The sequence below is a fragment of the Berghia stephanieae genome, chromosome 15 (genome assembly GCF_034508935.2).
Source record: "Berghia stephanieae isolate SIO BIC M18660-M18661 chromosome 15, UCSD_Bste_1.3, whole genome shotgun sequence".
NCBI lineage: Eukaryota > Metazoa > Mollusca > Gastropoda > Nudibranchia > Aeolidiidae > Berghia > Berghia stephanieae.
In genome coordinates this window covers 8,759,153-8,779,152 of record NC_088374.1, presented here as the reverse complement: position 1 = coordinate 8,779,152, position 20,000 = coordinate 8,759,153, and the positions used below count along the sequence as shown (strand labels likewise).

Below are 20,000 nucleotides of genomic sequence, written 5' to 3'. Positions count from 1 at the left end.
GAGACACCGAAAATCTTTTCTGCCGTCCGGTATTAGGCTTTATAACAACAAGCAATAATCATTTTATATAATTATTTCGCATTTTTACTTTCAAAAAATGTAAATATTAATTTATTAATTTATTTGTTTTGCAATCTTTTCAATTTTCAATTTATAGTGACAGTTTTAACTATTTTACAGTGTTGAAATTATTAATATTATAAAGCGCAGCTCTGGTTATTGAGCTGTTCCGTTTTTATACATCCCATTTCCATTTGTATTTTTATCTTATTGTGTAAATTATACCACGTCTGTACAAAAAATTTCCTTTTTGGGATGCAATAAAGTATTATTATTATTATTATTATTATTATTATTATTATTATTATTATTATTATTATTATTATTATTATTATTATTATTATTATCATTATTATTATTATTATTATTATTAGTTAATGCTCTAAAATTTACATAAATGGATTGCTATTGAAGGAAGATGACTTCTGAAAATGAAGCCTTTCTCGTACATGCTGTATAAATGGTCTACCAAAATTATGAGTTTGATTTTTTTTAGGTGTTTAACGGCGCTTTCGACACAATTTAGGAATTATGAGTTTGGGACTGTAAGACAGTCATAAGGGAGCACTGATTGAAATTTTCGGTTTACAAGAGGATTCTTCTTCTTCTTCTTCTTCGTTCCCGTCACGTCACACGTTACAAGAGGATTCAATAGTCTGATGTCACATCCGCCCAGCAATCAGCAGCTTGGTTCTAAACAAGGAAAATTTGTACATTTTTTCTCCATGCTAGCTCGACCGTTTTCACATCTCATGTGATCAGAATGTATAAAAGTCAAAACATGATAAGATTTATAATGTTTTTCTCCTCTGGACACACTTTAGAAATATTTCATAAGGGCGTCCGCCATTGTTCTGATAGTTTAGAACCAGTTGCTAAGTTACTATGCGTCATTACGAGGGAAGTGACATCACAACTGTTCAAGGCTATCACAATACAATACAATTCCCTTTATTCATTCCATAGGGGAAATTTGTCTCTCGAGTCTATTCCAAGGGAAGACTGGAATAATCCAGGCGTCAACCACAGTGCAGCGCCACAAATTGAGCTAAGGTGAGGTGACTTGCTCAAGGCCACACACACAGCACAGCGCCAGGTGATCAACTTAGTACCTTTCGTGTACGAAGCAAAGACCGTACGGCTGAGCCACGCTGTCCACTAAAACATGATGATAAAAAAATATTTTTAAAATGCGATATAAATAGATGCAAATGATTTTCTCTATACTCCCAAACATACTTAATCTGGCCAATGGTCCGTCTGTTCCTTTCCAGTGAAGGCAGAAACTTTTCTGTGAACCCAGCGGTCAACGACTCAACCAGCTCAGGACGGACTTGAATGTCATCTATAAGGAGAATGGAAGGCGGGAGGGAATCCAAGTCTTAAAATACATTTAAATCAACAACAACAACAACAAAAATAAAGAGAAAATGATCTTACGAAAAATGTTATTTTAAATAGAAGAGCACATTATATATTAATCATTGAATATTATTATTATCCCCTTCATTATTATTGTTAATATCCATTATGATATTTAATATAACAATAATGATGATACTAATAACAATAATGCTAATAATAATAACAGGCCTGTAAATGGTTGGTGACAAAATTGTTGGAACTTTTTGAAACGCGAAAATAGACACAACAAGATAAAAATATGGACACAACACAGATATGACACGTCAATTGACTAGTCAAATCATGTCACTTTCCCCTACTTATTTATAACGAGATCCTTATTTTATGGTATCAAAAAAAAAATCCCAATTATTTGAGGTCCCAGGTCTGAGTTAGTTGTAAAATGAAAGGAAGAGAACAATTCCTACCCTTTTGAAGGATGTGTATCTAGACGTCTAGTGCTCGACACGGGAAGCTGCGTATCTTCGCTCCTGTTTGTGTTACATGTTTACGCTGATTCTTTCGTTTATTTGGATTAATTCTTATAGAAGAAGAAGAAGAAGAAGAAGAAGAAGAAGAAGAAGAAGAAGAAGAAGAAGAAGAAGAAGAAGAAGAAGAAGAAGAAGAAGAAGAAGAAGAAGAAGAAAAAGAAGAAGAAGAAGAGGGGGAGGTGGTGCGGTGGTGTGAGAGCTTTCGAAGAAGAATATATATTTCGAAGAAAAATAATTATTTCGCATTATTTTTTTTTACGTCTCACATCCGGATGGAACCAATAAAATATAGAGACTGAGAAATAAGAACTGGAGATATAATATGCATGTGTGTCGGTAGCAAAATAGAGAGAAACCTTCCGGTCCAGTTCGACACACTTCTGTGTGTGCGTTATTTACTGACTAGGTGTGTGTGTGTGTGTGCGTGTGTGTGTGAAGACGACTTGCGCGAACTTCGCAACCTCTCTCTCGCTGGCTGTGGCACAGTAGCCAAGCAGTGAATACATAAACGTCTAGCGGAGCGTGTAGGTGGCATGATAATATTATAGCTAACTGATAAACGGCATGTTTTGTCTTTGATGCGACAAATAAAAAGTTTTTTTGTTTTGTATTTTTTAAGTCGGCATTTGAAACGGAATAAAATCTAATTTTTTCTAGGAACGAAATAAAAGTCTTTTATTTTCTTTTTTATTGTTTCTGTTCTTTGGAGTTACAAATTTTATTTTTACTATTATCTTTTTTTTTAATTTTTTTTTTTTAGCACTTATAGAGCAAATTCGTACTGTCGGAAATCCGACAATAGACGGAAGATTTACAGGCCTGTAATAATAATAATAATAATAATAATAATAATAATAATAATAATAATAATAATAATAATAATAATAATAATAATAATAATAATAATAATAATAATAGGTACCACAATAGACGTCATTTTTGTGGCAAAAAAAAAAAACAACTATATATTTTGCGTCATGCATCGAGAAAAGGACTAATTTTAAACCGGGTCATTCAACCATTAATACCTCGGCCATCAAAAAACGTACAGAGCTAAATTTGGTAACATATTTTTTTTAAAAATATGATCACTGTTATCATTATTACTAATGTAATAATAAAAAGATAAAAAAATCCAGGACAAAAAAAAAAGAATAAAAAGATAAAGAAAAAGAGAAAAAACACACCAAAAAAATATATTTTAAAACCTACTGTCAAAATAAATGCTGTCTTGAAGGAGACTCATACCGTAGTCTAATTTCTCATCTTTGCTGTCACTCCTTTGGACTGGACTGTCGCCGACTTTATCAATTACTTGGTCAGTATTGATACAATTTTCATCCGGCTCCTTGGATGGTGACAATTCTTTCATTTTGTCTTTATCTTCTTTTGTTTCTGTCAAGGATTTTTTTAAAATAATTTTTAAAAATAGATAACCAGTACTTTAAAAAAAAAAATTTTAAAAATAAAATTAAGACCAATAGGATTCAATAGTCTGATGTCACGTCGCCCAGCAACGGCGGCCATCTTGGTTCTAAACAAAGATAATCTGTACTTTTTATTCTTCATGCTGGCTAGAACTTTTCATGTCTTGTGATCAGGATGTGTAAAAGTCAAAACATGATCAGGTTTTTAATGGGTTTTTTTCCCTCTGGATACGCTTTTAAGCTCGTCGGAGTAATATTTCATAAGGGCGTCCGCCATTGTTCTGATAGTTTAGAGCCAGTTACTAAGTTACTAGGGGTCATTAGGAGGGAAGTGATGTCACAACTGTTGAAGTGTATTACATCAACAGGAGATCCTGGAAGCTCAGTTGAGCTTTAAAAAAAAAAAAAACATGAGCTTTTATATAGAGCGATATCCACTAAATGTGCTCAAAGCGCTTTACAAGGGGTCCCTGGCCAACAGCAACATTTAACGTGAAAGACGGGACATGACGCCTGTTAGGCGATATTACAACACTGTTAACAGCAAGGTACTCATTTTATTGCATGCAATGCCTTCAAAAGTGTGTCAACATATTGTGATAAATACTCACAAATTGTGGGTCTGACTTTTTCAGGTGAGGCAAGCATTTAAGACAGCTATGCCTGAGTCTGACCAAAAATGAATGTCACCTTATGAGACGGTGATCAACAAGTTCAAAAAAGTGAAACGGAAGTAAGTGCTGCTCAAAGCAGACCTGCCAAATTAAAAACTTCAAATTTAGCCATTCTTATGTCAATTTTTATTGACTTGACAAGGAAATTTGTCATTTTTGAAATTGTGTACGAACAACCACAATTTGACATTTATGATCACTTCAACATTACATCATCATGCTTACGTGCTGTAGAAATACTTTTTTATTGTTGTTACTATTACCATTATTATTATTATTATTATTATTATTATTATTATTATTATTATTATTATTATTATTATTATTATTATTATTATTAATAGTATTATTATTTAAATATTACTAACAATTGAATATTCGTAATTTTACATAAAATTTTGTATTTTCGTAATTGGCAATAAAATGTATCTAATATTCGTAAAATTACGAAAAATTCATAAGATTCAGCAGAAAAATAAATGATTCCATTGGTTGAGTTATTGAATACAACTCACAATAATCAACTTTTTTTTTTGCGATCATCTTGATTTATTACTTTTTTTTTCTCTCGTCAGCTTCAGACTATAAGCTCATGAAGGCTACGGACAATGCAATTTGCTCTCTCTCTCTCTCTCTCTCTCTCTCTCTCTCTCTCTCTCTCTCTCTCTCTCTCTCTCTCTCTCTCTCTCTCTCTCTCTCTCTCTCTTTCACTATCTACACAATCTCATCTTTGCACTCTCACTTGACCCAACTCAACAGACACAACTAAAACGAAAAGAGGGTGACCATAATAGTGAATACTTTTCACAACACTTACCTTCAGCTTGTGTAACATCCTCTTCTTTGGTCTTTTCATCTCTGATATCCGTTCCTTTCTCTGATTCCTTGTCCATTTTTGTCAATAGCGGTTTCACATCTAAGTGACATTAAAAGGCCCCTCAGGTGAAGAAAGCTACCAATAAGGAAGAGTCAGAATTTATTAAAACAAAAAAAATTATTTTTAAAAATCAAACAAAACCTACCTATATAATATATCCCCTCCCTCCATGCATCTTTCTGTCGTCACATTTATTGACATTTTGATTTTTTGGTTAAAATTTTGTCTGGATAGTTTGTTGTCTCTTGATGAAGGATTAGGGCCCTTGTTTGTCATGTGTTGTCTCTATTTACGAGATTAAGGAGGAGGAGGAGGAGGAGGAGGAGGAGGAGGAGGAGGAGGAGGAGGAGGAGGAGAAGGAGGAGGAGGAGGAGGAGGAGAAGGAGGAGGAGGAGGAGGAGGAAGAGGAGGAGGAGGAGAAGGAGGAGGAGGAGGAGGAGGAGGAGGAGGAGGAGGAGGAGGAGGAGAAGGAGGAGGAGGAGGAGGAGGAGGAGGAGGAGGAGGAGGAGGAGGAGAAGGGTAGCGTGGCTCAGCGGTATGGTCTTTGCTTCGTACCCAAAAGGTATCAAGTTCGACTACCCACCTCGTTGCGTGGCCTAGAGCAAGTCACATCACCCTAGCTCACTTTGCAGCGCTGCACTGAGGCTGAGCCCTGGGTTATTCCAGTCATCCCTTGGAATAGACCATAAAGACAAATTTCACCTTGGTAGCGATTAAAGGGATTTACTTTATTTTTTAATTTTCAGGAGGAGGAAGAGGAGATCATAACTAGCTGACAAGAGATTATAGATAATCGTATGGAAATGTATAAAATAGTGAATGTAAACAAAGGAAAAACAGGAATGTGTGACTTTGTTGAAATAGACAAAATCATGTCAGAAACAGCAGCGCCGTCGCTAACCTAGCCGGGTCTCACCCGGCAAGTTATATTCAGAGCGGTATGATGTGATTAATTATTTCACTACTAGACTCTGAATCCCAAACATTAGACCTTGGGGTTATCACAAAGAGACCAGTAGCAGCATTTCATTGTTTTAACTGCTTTTCAGGCGAAAACAAGTTTGTAGTTATCATCGGGCTCGCCATAACGTAAAAAGTAGGATAGGGAGCAACTAAAATTCAGAGATCAGGAGAAAAAAAAGGCGGTCACTCTTCGGACTCGAGTCTACCATGGACTTTTCGGAATCAAGCTTCAATGCGCAACCAACCTGTCCAACCTGTGTTTGCACACGCACATTGGAGTTTTGAGTCCGAAAAGTAACAGTAACAGGAGATTATTCAGACTCCAGTCCGAACTGACACTTCGTTAGTATAGATATCTATAGTTAGAAAATGATTGCTGAAAAAATTGGTATCTACTCTCTAGGCTTCTCTGTGATGAAGCAATGATAGCCGTGGTATTATGGACTGATTGGTGTGGTTTGTGAGTAGCCCCGTCGTCAGTCATCAATCCAGAGAATATGAAACAGAGATTATCTAGCAGAGCAGACCATAACATAAATAACATTTGGAAAATTATTAAAAGGCCAATCAATAGGCAGCCTGAATGTCATGTCCCATAAAATAAACACAAACATAAAATATGTATTCAAATATTTCATTTTAAAAGACAAAATAAACACCAATTTCTAAAATCTCTCACTTTCAAAGAATATTTCTGTCTTCAGGTAATAAACAGAAAACTGAAACTTGTGACTTCCGCTAAGGGTCAAATTAGTCTATGTCAAAGTTCAGATTACGTCGCTTATAACATAATCTCTTTCGTATAATATAAGGACAATGTATAAGGTTGTTTGTTTGTTTTTTAATTGTATGATGATGTTTAATTACGAAAATATGAAAAGACTGAACAGGATTACGGACAAACATTCTATTTTTGCATTATTTTTTTTTAATAACAGATCTTCGTGTACACGAAGGGACAGATGCAAGCAAATAGGTCAAATCTATTTATAGTGTAACCATGTGGAAGATTGTAAACAGCTGGTGTTTAAAAAAACGAAAATAGATGAGTGACGTCCCCTATTATTTTGTCAGCTTTCTTTTCTTTTCTATCTTTTATTGCATTAATTTTTTTATAAAGGTGTGATGATTCGGGGAAAAGACTCAAGTAATAAAGCTGGATTATAATAAACGTTTAAAAATTGGAGAAATGGATGTCTAAATTTAGTAGTGACACTAGGCAACGGAATCTCTTTCCGTCGGGTTATTGTCAAATCCAGGTCAACATTCGGAAGGTCAGGGTTCAAATTGATCATCTGAAGTGGAAAAATACTTGAATTAAATACCATTTTGTTGTTTTATTTTCGTCCATTTGTATTAATTAATTTTCTAAACAAGCACATTGAATTCCTTTGCTGAGAAATATTTTTATAATCAATTTGTAACACAGAAAAATCTAACTCCACGAATGGTAATGACAGGTCACGTGACATGATTGGGGAAACAACAAATTCATGATAAACAGCTGAAAAGGGCTGGGACCTGTTCTCCCTGCAGCGGATTTTGTTCTATTTAGTCATGGGATTTGTTTCATTTACGCGTGTCAAGCCCAAATTGACTTTGTGATATGTACTTTATAGAATCATATGCTTGTGATATCGTTAAAATGACCGAGGAAAATGGAAGTGAGCAGGACATTTACACTGCGATGAAGATTTGACCATGAAGCCTAAAAAAGGTAAGGCGAAAATTCTCTTCGTGCTTTCTCAACTTTTCATTTGTAGCTTTGGTTTCCTTGATTACTAGACAGCAGTGTTTATAGACTTTATTCTATGACTTGTGATCTATTCACACCCCGCTGTGTTCGTTGGTTTTGTTTATTCTCGTGGAAGTTGAATATCTTATTTCCTTGCCTCCACGTTCAATTCAGTTTGCGTGGCACAATGTCATGTCATTAGCAATGGAAACGTTTTTGTCAACAACAAAAAAAGATCTTGGAACAGCTGTTCTTCATCTCTGTCCAGGGATGATGTACATATTTATTTTTTGGAACGGTACAATATTTTGAATATTATTTTTCCTTTCTGTCTCTTCAATGTTCCCAAAATAAATCCCTTGATTAGCCTAAGAGTTGCTTTTCAACTTCAACTTCACTTCAACAGATTCTTTCTCGATCGATAGTGATAGGTCACACTCACACTACATCAGAGTTCTAGGTCCACCCCACCGCCACCACTTACATTACAAACAGTAAATATCAGTTGATCACCTTGAATTAAAGTTATATTTTGCTTCTATAATAAGAGTTCTTTATTTTGCTTAGGGTATTAACGCCCAGAGTCATTTTGTTCTTTCTTTGGAGATGTATTTAAAAATGATGAAATATCTAATTCACATGATGGTTTACAACTACTCAACTACCTGTCTTGTATATTTACTACCGTCTGCAATGTAAGTGGTGGACGCATTTGCAATTTATTCCCCCAAAACGTTAATGACAAATTAAATATGGCAAACCTAAGTGTGTTTATAAAGCGCTCCGAACTAAAACATTCATTCAACTTTACTGAACTGTAGACTATCCTAAATTTTTCTCGGTAATGATTTTTATTGAGTGTATGAAATTATTTTTCCTAAGGACAACTGACTAAATGTGACCCCTCGTCTCAAAACGGTATTAAGTCGGGATGATTAAGATGCTTAAAATGGAATTTATAGCCAGAAATATCATGCTTAAGTTGAGTTTATATGCTTTATAGAGGAGAAGGAATATCATATTTTACTGTTCTAAATACCAACGTTTCATATTTTTGACCAAATTAACTATAATTTGACTTTTTAGCATCTGGTCCATCCCGACATAATATCGTTTTGAGATGAAGGGTCACAAATATTGTTGGTTTCAATTCATTACTAACCCGTCAAATGACCAATTAATCATTCTTCTATCCTCGAGTCTATCAGTTTTGTTTTCATTTCTTTACTCATCTAGAGAAGGGCAGATCTTATCTTTTTTTTTAAATTTAAAAAATTGAGCTTTTATATAGCGCAATATCCAATAAACATGCTCAAAGCGCTTTACAAGGGGACCCTGGCCAACAGCAACACATGACATGTGGAACGAGACATGACGCCTGTTAGGCGATATTATTACAATTTTTTTCGGACAGAGACAACACTGTTAACGACCAAGTACTCATTTTACACCTGAGTACGATGAGAGATTGTGAGTGAAGAGCTTTCTCCAAGAAATCAACTAGGGCCGAGCGAGGTTGAATCCAGGACCTTCCAATCTAAAAGTGTCATACCACAAGACCATTTAGCCGCACACACTTGCTATCTTCTTCTTCTTCTTCCAGTGTCATCTCATGGGTTGAGGTCGACTCGAAATGACACGCCAATCTTCCCTGTTGACGGCTTGCTGACTGCATTCGGCTGCTGACAATCCTGTCCATCTCCTCACATCATCTATCCAAGTTCTTGCTGGCCTGCCTCTTCCTCTTTTCCCCTCAACTCTACCCTCAAGAATGTCCTTGTTGACAGCTATCTTCTACTGTTTGTAAATTAACCAATGTGTCATGTTTATCTTCAGAATAGAACTCTTAAGCTTACTTTCTTGCTGGCCAATAAACTGTGAGGTGTTTGTGTATTGAATTGACCTTGTGACCCCAAGAAGTCATGAGAGGTGCTCAGCTCAAGAAGCTCAAGATAGTTATGATGCTTGAAACTACTTTTTTGGGGGTATGGTGGATGGCGTTGATTGTAGTTGTAGTGTCGTGACCAGGCAGAGGTGCCATATTATTGGTCGAGTTGTGGGTTTGACTCCATATCACTGGGTGGGGTTCCTGACCTCCCATAGTGGGCAGGGAGGTACTTACTGTGTCTTCTATACCCCTATATCCTGGGTGGGGTTTCTGATATCCCATAATGGGCAAGGAGGTACCTACCGTGTTTTCTATCCCCTTATAGCTGTTTTCCAACTTGCTTTCTGTCTTTGTCTTGGTATGGGATTACTTGGTTTTGTCCTAACCCTGGCCGGAGTCCTTGGCTTGGAGGAAAACAGTCAAATGCATAGTTATTGTTTTTGGAGATGATATTTTTTTCCTTGAAAATCATCTCTCCGTTATCTATTATTATATTTGTTATTTTTTAATGTATAAATGATAATGAAATGTAGGCATTTGAGTGTGTTCCTCTTTGTTGGATCTTGTGCCGTTGTCCGGATGCGACTTAAATAGTAATAGGTGATCTCAAACTAAGTACATTGGTGGTATGCTCTTGGAACCTACATCTGATCCCTCTATATCGTGAACGGACAATAGCAATTGCTTGCTACCCTTTGGATAGGACGCTAGTCTGTCACAAAGTACTTTTCACTAGATTAAACAAACCCAGCAACCCAATCACTGCTGGGTGGAGAGGGGAGTTGGAGATAAAATCCCTGTTCCTTTCATTGTGAAGCGAGTGCTCTACCAACTGAGCTATTGGACCCCCTGACAAATTTAAACTCTACATAAATTTATATATTCTTTTCGTTAAAAAAAAGTGTACTATCTACATCATTTTAGTCTAAAAATTTGATTCTCTGTCACTAAGTGAAAGGGAGCTGGGAGAAACGCTTAGGTAGTAAAGGCATATTGCACTGCGACCTGGAAAGTCATGGGTTTCAGCTCTGCTTCAGCCAGTTTTGTTGTTGTTTTGTTTTTTTTTCTTGAGCAAGATAATTAACCCTGAGTTTGCTCACTTATGAATACATGGGGGATACAAGTTGACATCAGATGGTTGTTTGATAGATTATCTACTAATTCCTCCGAGCTGGGTGGGGATCCTGACCTTCCATAGCGGGCAGGGAGGTACTTGCTATGTCTTCTATCCCCCTTTATCTGTTTTCAATTGCTTTCTGTCTTTGTCTTGGAGTGAGATTGCCTGGTTTTTGTCCTGACCTTGGCCAGAATCTTTGGCTGGGAGGGAAACAGTCGAATGTATAGTTATAGTTTTGGGAGATGATATTTTTTTCCTTGTAAATCATCTCTCTCTTATGTAGTGTTATTCTTTTCATTTTTAACATAAGATTGGTAAACATTTGAGTGTATTCCTCTTAGTGGGGACCTGTGCTCACGTCTGGATGAGACTTTTAGGTGATCTCAAACTATGTACATTGATGGTATGCTCTTGGAATCTACACCAATTCCCTATTTGTACCACTCCCCTTTATCTTACCTTTTCTTGGGTGCTTTAATTGTAATTCTAGAACTTTTTACTATCCCATACTCTCCCTTTTTACTGGCACTGCTATGACGTAACTGTGTTGCAAGTGCCGTAAAACCCTTAAAAAACAAAAAACAAACAAATGTAGGGAAGGGTATACAAATATTTTTTGTTTTTTAAATATGAATGGGTATCTTGAATTCAGTTGTGGAAGTTATTTCTTCCTTTTTTAGACTGTAACTTTGACATTGAATATTTCATAGACCACAGTATTTTCCTTTTGTTGGAGATGTGAGACTGTTAATGTTAACCAGTAGATTTTTGACCAATCAGAACATGGAATTTGTGACACGCCCTCATACATGCTTGGACAAACATAGTTGGTTTTTTATCAAGAGTAACGTGAATGAAATCGACCTCCCTCTGATCATTGTTGTTGTTTTTATACCGCCAAATGGGTGACTAGTTATCACACGATTTTCTCGATCAGATTATGAACGTTTAAATTTACACATAGTTTTTTGTGTTGGTTCTATTGATCAAGCGGTAGAACAGTGGGTATTTTACTTAGACACATACCATCGATAGGAAAACCTGTGTAGTTTGCTGTGTCTACCAATCACTGCCATTGTTTACATTATGACGATTGTCCGAGAGGCCTGGTTATATACCTGTCTATTCCAGTGTCTCAATGTCGATGGTATGAACGAGTACAAGTGGGCATCCATCCATTCTTTAAGTGGGGAACCATAAAACTTGGATGGCTTCATCTTATTTTGTTCAATATCACCAAGGGGTAATTTTTCAATTGGTCGTTTTGACCTTTGCAAAACATTGCGTAGAGTGGCTCAAGTATCTCAATCAGTTTAGTGCGGTTCTTTTTCTTTGCTGTTGTGATTTTGATAAATTTGACTGCTGCTCTGTTTTTTTTAAAAATAATTTAAAAATTGAGCTTTTATATAGCGCAATATCCACTGAACGTGCTCAAAGTGCTTTACAAGGGGTCCCTGGCCAACAGCAATATTTCACATGTAGGACGTCACACAAGGGTCATGGCTCGTTAGATGCGGTTGTGCTCCTTCAATTTGTGAGGGTCCAAGACAGGGCTGCTATTTTCTTGAGCTTGAGCTTTGGTATAGCGCAATCAATATCCACTAAACGTGCTCAAAGAACTTAATGTACTCTTGTCTTTTCTAACCCTTTATCTCAACTTTGCTTTTATGCCCTTGTCCTGGGTGGGGATCCCTACTATTTATTTTTTTCTAGAAAGTACTCAACTTTGCACCACCCTACAGCATGACTCAACCTACTGTGATTACATGCCTAGTGCCACTAGCACACACATACAAAAAAAAAAATTAAAAATTTGCGAGCAATATCTTCAAAACGTGCTCAAAGGGGTCCCTAGTAGTAGTATCGTTCGGCTACACTTCTATGTTCAAGGTATCAACCCAGGTTCAGAAGTCATCATCACATTTGTTGATGGTTTCAAATCCCCCTTCAAGTTTTGTCTCTGGGCGATCTAGTACGAGGTGGTTTGCATCTTGTGGTGCTTGGTTGTACTTTGGGCATGTTGGTGATTCTTGGAGCCCCCATTTGTGCATGTTGGCAGCTGTTCTTGTATGTTTTGACCATAGTCTATTTGCAGCTACCCAGTATTTTCTTGGTTGATCTCTAGCCAACAGCAACACTTAACATACAGGACGAGACATGGTGTCTGTTGGGTGATATTGCAATTATTTCCAACAGAAAAAATACGGCTAGGTACTCATTTTACATCGAGTACGGTGAGAGAATGTGAGAAAAGTGAAAGAGTCTTTCCCAAGACTCATTTACTCAGGACGGGACTCAAATCCAGGACCTTGTGACCCAAAGGCAAGCTTCATACCATAAGACCTTATAGACGCAAGAACTCAAGGTTTTAGCACAATGTCTTGCGATATAATTACCACTTCTTCTTCTTCTTTCTTCTTCTTCTTCTTCTTCTTCTTCTTCTTCTTCTTCTTCTTCTTCTTCTTCTTCTTCTTCTTCTTCTTCTTCTTCTTCTTCTTCTTCTTCTTCTTCTTCTTCTTCTTCTTCTTCTTCTTCTTCTTCTTCTTCTTCTTCTTCTTCTTCTTCTTCTTCTTCTTCTTCTTCTTCTTCTTCTTCTTCTTCTCTTCAAGTACCAAGTCTGTGCCAGACATCGGTGATCATGGTACGCCATTCATCTCTCTGATCAGATAACCTTAAAAAAACTAAAATATGACTCTTCTCTTTCTTTGTCACCCAGCTGTTCAAACTATTCAAATATGTTTTTCTTGGTCTACCTTTACTCTTTTTACCTTCTATCTTTCCTGTGAGAGCAAGATATTCGATATATTTATGTCGATTTAGGTGCCCTTAACACTAATGTCTAATTAATTCCAAGGGTCACAAGCATAGGAATTGCTAATGTTTTTCCTCCAAGTAAAAAAAGGTTATGGAATTTCTTCCTCGACCTCTTTGAGAAATTTTCTGACTTTTCTGATGAACAGTTTCATTGGTTTTTGGGTATTTGACCAAAGTGAACGATTTATTTTTACATCAGCATTAAATTGACAATTTTATTGAAATAGTGGTAGGATTAGAAATTTATGCATTTTGTGTTTATGCATTTCCCCACCCCCACACCCAACGAATTAAAAGAAAGGATAGAAAAAAAATTAAAACTTTTTATTTGTTTGTATTTGGTTTTCTATGGGTGGGGATCCTGACCTCCCATAGTGGGCAGGGAGGTACTTGCTCTATCTTCTATCCCCCTATATAGTTTTCCAACTTGCTTTCTGTCTTTGTCTTGGAATGAGATTACTTACTTTTGTCCTGACCCTTACCGGAGTCCTTGGTTGGGAGGGAAGCAGTCGTAACATGTATAGTTATAGTTTAGTGAAACGATATTTTTTTCCTTGTAAATCATCTCTGTTATCTACTGTTATGTTTTTCATTTTTAACATATGATTTTTAAACATTTGAGTGCATTCCTCTTTGTGGGATATTGTGCTGGTGTCTGTTAGGTAACCTCAAACTAAGTACATTGATAGTGTGCTCTTGGAATCTACGTCTGTTCCCTATTTGAAATATTCTCCTTTGTCTTACTTTTTCCTCCAGTCCTTTTAATTTTACATCTAGAATGTTTTTACTATCCCATTTTTTTCCTTTTTACTGGCGCTGTTATGACCTATATGTGTTGCAAGCGCCGTAAAACCCTTAAAAAACAAAAAATTAGTTGTAGCTGTGGTTGAGGTTAATGACGCTTTTGAAATTATGACCTGAGATAGGATGGATTGAAATGGGTGTTTGACTATTGAGTTTTGTGGCTTTTATTAAAGAACCGCTTTAACCCTCTCCTTACCAACCGTAGGAAAATCGTCACATTCGTTCCAACCACGATCCAACCAGCACTTTTATCATTCAGATTTATTTTGTAAATCACACGTTTTAAAGAAAATGTTTTATTATAGCGAAAAAACCTGCGACACTGTGTTGTAGAGTTCATTTTGCTGATCAATTTAATACATAGAATGTATTTGTCGATTTTCTGTTTGAATACGAAAAAGCTATTCTTGTTTTGGTTGGGTGTGAAATTATGGGGACTGGGTGGGGTTCCTGACCTCCCATAGTGGGCAGGGAGGTACATACTGTGTCTTCTATCCCCTTATATCTGTTTTCCAACATGCTTTCTGTCTTTGTCTTGGAATGAGATTACTTGGTTTTGTTTTGGCCCTGGCCGGATACCCTGGCTGGGAGGGAAACAGTCAAATGCATAGTTGTTTTGGGAGATGATATTTTTTTACCTTGTAAATCATCTCTCTGTTATGCAGTGATGCCAAAACTCCGGTCTGGAGCAAAAAATTCCGGGCTCCGGGCAACTTCCGTCAAATTCCGGTGAGGTCAGTTTGTTCCAACGATCCCCCCCCCCCCCCTTTCAACCACCACATCATCATCATTACCACTAGTATTAAAACCATCATCACCACCACTACTACTGCAACCACTACCACTACTACTACAACCACCACCACATCATCATCATTACCACTAGTATTAAAACCATCATCACCACCACTACTACTTCAACCACCACCAACAACATCATCATCATCATCACTAACAGTACCACCATCAACATTACAACCACCACCACCACATCGTCATCACTACCACTACTACTACACCACCACCTCCACATCATTATCACTACCACTACTACTACAACCACCAGCATCACATCATCACTACCACTACTACTACAACCACCAGTATCACATCATCACTACCAATACTACCACATCATCATCACTACTACTACAACGACCACCACCACATCATCATTACCACTACTACTACAGCCACCACCACCACATCACTACCACTACTACTACAACCACCACAACCACATCATCATTACCGCTACTACTACAACCACCACATCATCACTACGACTACTACTACAACCACCACCACCACATCATCACTACCACTAATACTACTACAACCACCACCACCACCACATCATCACTACCACTAATACTACTACAACCACCACTACCACATCATCATCACTACCATTTGTACTACAACCACCATCACCACCACATCAACATCACTACCACCACTACTACAACCACCACCACATCATTATCATCACGACCACAACCACCACCACATCATTATCATCACGACCACAGCTACTACAACCACTATACCACCACCACCATATCATCATCACTACCATTTGTACTACAACCACCATCAACATCACTACCACCACTACTACAACCACCACCACATCATTATCATCACGACCACAACTACTACAATCACTATACCACCACCACCATATCATCATCACTACCACTACATCTACAACATCAACCACTATCACACCTTCATCATCTCTACCACTATAACTACAACCACCAACACCACATCATCCTCACTACCATCAGTACTACAATCTCTACCATTAGGTTTTGACGCTTTACTTCATTTGAAATAAGGAAACTTTGCGGGATTGTAATTTGCAATGTGTTTATGTATCATAATATAATTCTAATCAGTTATCTATTTAGAACTATACAATATGCAAACACAATATCAAATACCATTTGAATTCCTTTTTCTTGTGTGCGGAAATTCCTCTTTCGGCGTTGAAATTCCTACGAGTGATGGCTGAAACTCCTGTGAGCCAAATTTAAAGTTGGCGTCTCTGTGTTATGTATTATTAAATTTGTTATTTTAACTGTATAATATAAGCATTTGAGTGTATTCCTCTCTGTTGGATTTTGTGCTTGTGTCCGGATGAGACATAGGTGATCTCAAACTAAGTACTTTGATAGTGTGCTCTTGGAATCTACATCTGATCCCTATTTGTTCCCAGTTCCCCTTTGTCTTTCTTTCTCTTGGGTGCTTTAATTGTAATTCTAAAACTTTTTTACTATCCCATTTTCTTCCTTTTTGCTGGCGCTGATATAACCTAAATGTGTTGCAAGCGCCGTAAAACCCTTAAAAACAAAAACAAAAACAAAAACAAATTATGGGGAAAATTCTGAAAATGGTTGGTAAGGAAAGGGTTACGGTAAGATCAAGGGTATGATGAATGATAAAGACGTTTAATAAAGTGTGGGGTCTCAGGTGGCCTTTCTCTGGGACTGGTTTGAACTCAATATTATTTGTCTTGTTATACTACTGTATCATTATTACTATTATCATTATTACTATTATCATTATTATTATTATTATTATTATTATTATTATTATTATTATTATTATTATTATTATTATTATTATTATTATTATTATTATTATTATTATTATTATTATTATTAGTGTTGTTGTTGTTGTTGTTTTTATTTTTTTTTAATGTGCGATTATATCATCCATAATTTCACTCTATTCTAGAGAACTGCATTAATTTCCTCAATCGTCTCTCTCTCTCTCTCTCTCTCTCTCTCTCTCTCTCTCTCTCTCTCTCTCTCTCTCTCTCTCTCTCTCTCTCTCTCTCTCTCTCTCTCTCTCTCTCTCTCTCTCTCTCTCTATCTATCTATCTATCTATCTGTAATAACTATATCTCTATCTAACTATCCATCAATCTATATATATCTTTATCTAAATTCACTCTCCCTCCCTCTATGTGTCGGGATGGGAGGTGTGTGTGTGTGTGTGTGTGGTGGGGGGGGGGGGGGTGTTGCTAGTATTATGTCTCACCGTCGTCTATGTTCCATGACGCATGAGCTAATTTACCATTGTAAAGTGTCATAGATTGTTCAGTCGTATCAGCTGGGTGTTGTCAGAGTACGTGTGTCAACACATTATCTCTCTCCGTCTCACACGTACACACACACCTATAGATAGAATGCGCTTGGCCAAGGAGTTCACAACATTGCCATCCGGAAGTATAACGGACCAACACACAAACTCTGTGTAACCATGAACTTTTATAGTCTGGTTAATACAGTTTAGTGAGAACAACTCACAAACGCGGATGGCAAAAACAATAACAAAGGCCTGAGTGACGTCATCTTCGACCTATCTATATATATATATATACACACACACACACACACACATACACTACCCTCTTCTCCCCCCCCCCCTCTCTCTCTCTCTCTCTCTATCTATCTATCTATCTCTCTATCTCTCTCTCTCTCCCTCTCTCTCTGTATCTCTCTCTCGCTCTCTCTCTCCCTCCCTCACTCTTTTTCTCTCTCTCTCTCCCTTTCTCTCTCTCTCTCTCTCTCTCCCTTTCTCTCTCTCTCTTTCTCTCTCTCTTTCTCTCTCTCTCTAGCTCCCTCTCTCTCTCTCTCTCTCTCTTTCTCTCTCTCTCTCTCTCTCTCTCTCTCTCTCTCTCTCTCATTCTGTCTCTCTTTTACACAAGCACAAACACATAATACACACACACACACACACACCTTTTTAAGTTTTCTCTCTGCCTATCTCTATAGATAGAATGCGCTTGGCCAAGGAGTTCACAACATTGCCATCCGGAAGTATAACGGACCAACACACAAACTCTGTGTAACCATGAACTTTTATAGTCTGGTTAATACAGTTTAGTGAGAACAACTCACAAACGCGGATGGCAAAAACAATAACAAAGGCCTGAGTGACGTCATCTTCGAACTATCTATATATACCAGACAAAAATAAAAACAAAAAAACACGTATTTTTATTTTATTTTTTTAATGGCCAGAAAACGTGTCCTTCACATTGTATGGATCAACTAGAATGGCCCTCACTTTGTGCGGCTATGCGGTCTAGTGGAAAAAAACTCGCTTTCGGATCAGAAGGTCCTAGGGTTCGAGCCTCGTTCGTCGCACAGGTTTTGAGTCCTTGGAAAAGGCCCTTTACTCACTTTCTCTCACCGTACTCGGGGTGTGAAATGAATACCTGGCCGCTCACAGCGTTGTCCGTGTCTGCAAAAAAATTGTAATAACAGGCGTCATGTCCCGTCCTACATGTAAAGTATTGCTGTTGGCCAGTTTGGTTGGGACCCTTTGTAAAGCGCTTTGAGCACGTTTAGTGGATATTGCTCTATATAAAATCTCAATTTTCAATTTTTTTATATTATTTTTTTTTCTAAAAACTCTCACACCTGGGACTTCCGTATTTGATCCCAAACCAACAGCAACACTTAACATGAAGGACGAGACAATAACACGTATTAACTCACTCAACCCTAACACCGACTATATCCGTAGTTAACCCGGGTTACTTATTTTACCCCGTGCCTATTTATTACATTTTTCTGAGACAAATTAAAGGCGTTAGTATCAAAGTTAATGTTTTTTAATTTATACATGATGATGGAAGTTGAATAAAACTATCAAGGCACATGCTTATTTTTAATACATTTTTATTTTTTTAATGATTGCAAAAAGGAAGATATAAGTAGGAAAATGAATTGTATTCCTTTCCCTCCTTCCCCATTCCATTACCTGTGATAGGTAGTTTTACCAGCTGTGTCTGAATACTGTCTTGATGTGTTTGGTGGTAAAGTTGGTGGTCAGTTCCATACAGAATTATCCATTTTTAAGAAATTCCTGTTTTGTTGTTTTTTTCTTGTTTTTTGTTGTTGTTTTTTTTTGGTCTCAAATTCCTTTTTTCTGACCTTCTGATTTCCACTTTTGGAATACGAAGGGTTGGCAAGTCTGCATGATAACCGCATACCCTTTTTTTTTTTTTATTGCACGAGCCCATCTTCGAGTTGCTCTCTGACAGATCCAACAGGCTAAATTGCTCAACCACTGCTCGATGGTCCGGGGCTGGTGGGGGGGGGGGGGGGGGGCAGAAATAGTCTGGATTGCATCCGACCGAGATATGGAGAGGTGAAAAGATAGATTCCGCAGTGGCATTGGGGTGGACTCTAGTGCGGCTATGTGGTCTGGTGGTGTGACACTCGCATCCGGATCGGAAGGTCTTGGGTTCGAGCCTCGCTCGGCGCATAGTAGAGTCCTTGGAAAAGGTTCTTTACTCACATTCTCTCACTGTATTCGGGTGTAAAATGAGTACCTGGCCGTCAACAGCGTTGTCTCTGTCTGAAAAAAAAAAATTGTATTATCGCCTTACGGGCGTCGTCATGTCTCGTTCTACATATTACCTGTTGCTGTTCCTTGTAAAGCGCTTTGAGCATGTTTAGTGGATATTGCTCTATATGAAAGCTCCGGAGCAATCACATCACACAAAGCCTGCGTTTTGAAATTTAACACCCACGGGCTCGGACCTAATCCTCAACCTTGCCGAACTCCAGGAAAAAATCTCGTTGTAAAAAATACATATCGCCAGAAAACTTGTCCTCTAAATATCGATCGACTTAATGAACCCTCATCTTTGGCAAAAACTCTAAAATCTGGGACTTTAATAAGGAAGACTTCGCGAAGTCCCGGGTTTGATAGTTTTTTT

General features: G+C 37.4%; 2 protein-coding genes across 6 annotated transcripts in view; one reads left to right on the top strand and one right to left on the bottom strand.

The window, feature by feature from the left end:
• LOC144960515 (biogenesis of lysosome-related organelles complex 1 subunit 6-like) overlaps positions 1–6,653 on the bottom strand; it is a 10,614-nt gene extending 3,961 nt beyond the window's left edge. The window contains exons 1-5 of one of the 5 annotated variants that reach the window (XM_078893695.1): positions 6,576–6,596; positions 5,517–5,605; positions 4,874–5,008; positions 3,168–3,350; positions 1,300–1,405 (exon numbers count right to left, since the gene is read on the bottom strand). In XM_078893695.1, coding sequence (XP_078749821.1) covers positions 1,300–1,405; positions 3,168–3,350; positions 4,874–4,949 — 365 coding nt within the window. In that variant the 5' untranslated portion in view covers positions 4,950–5,008; positions 5,517–5,605; positions 6,576–6,596. Of the gene's footprint in view, positions 1–1,299; positions 1,406–3,167; positions 3,351–4,873; positions 5,009–5,516; positions 5,606–6,292; positions 6,434–6,555 lie in introns of those variants that run through there. The other 4 variants (XM_078893693.1, XM_078893698.1, XM_078893694.1 and 1 more) reach the window with 4 other exon arrangements.
• Positions 6,654–7,351: 698 nt separating this feature from the next.
• LOC144960256 (uncharacterized) overlaps positions 7,352–20,000 on the top strand; it is a 70,903-nt gene continuing 58,254 nt past the window's right edge. Inside the window, exon 1 of the mRNA XM_078893291.1 lies at positions 7,352–7,613. Coding sequence (XP_078749417.1) covers positions 7,598–7,613 — 16 coding nt within the window. The 5' untranslated portion in view covers positions 7,352–7,597. The remainder of the gene's footprint in view (positions 7,614–20,000) is intronic.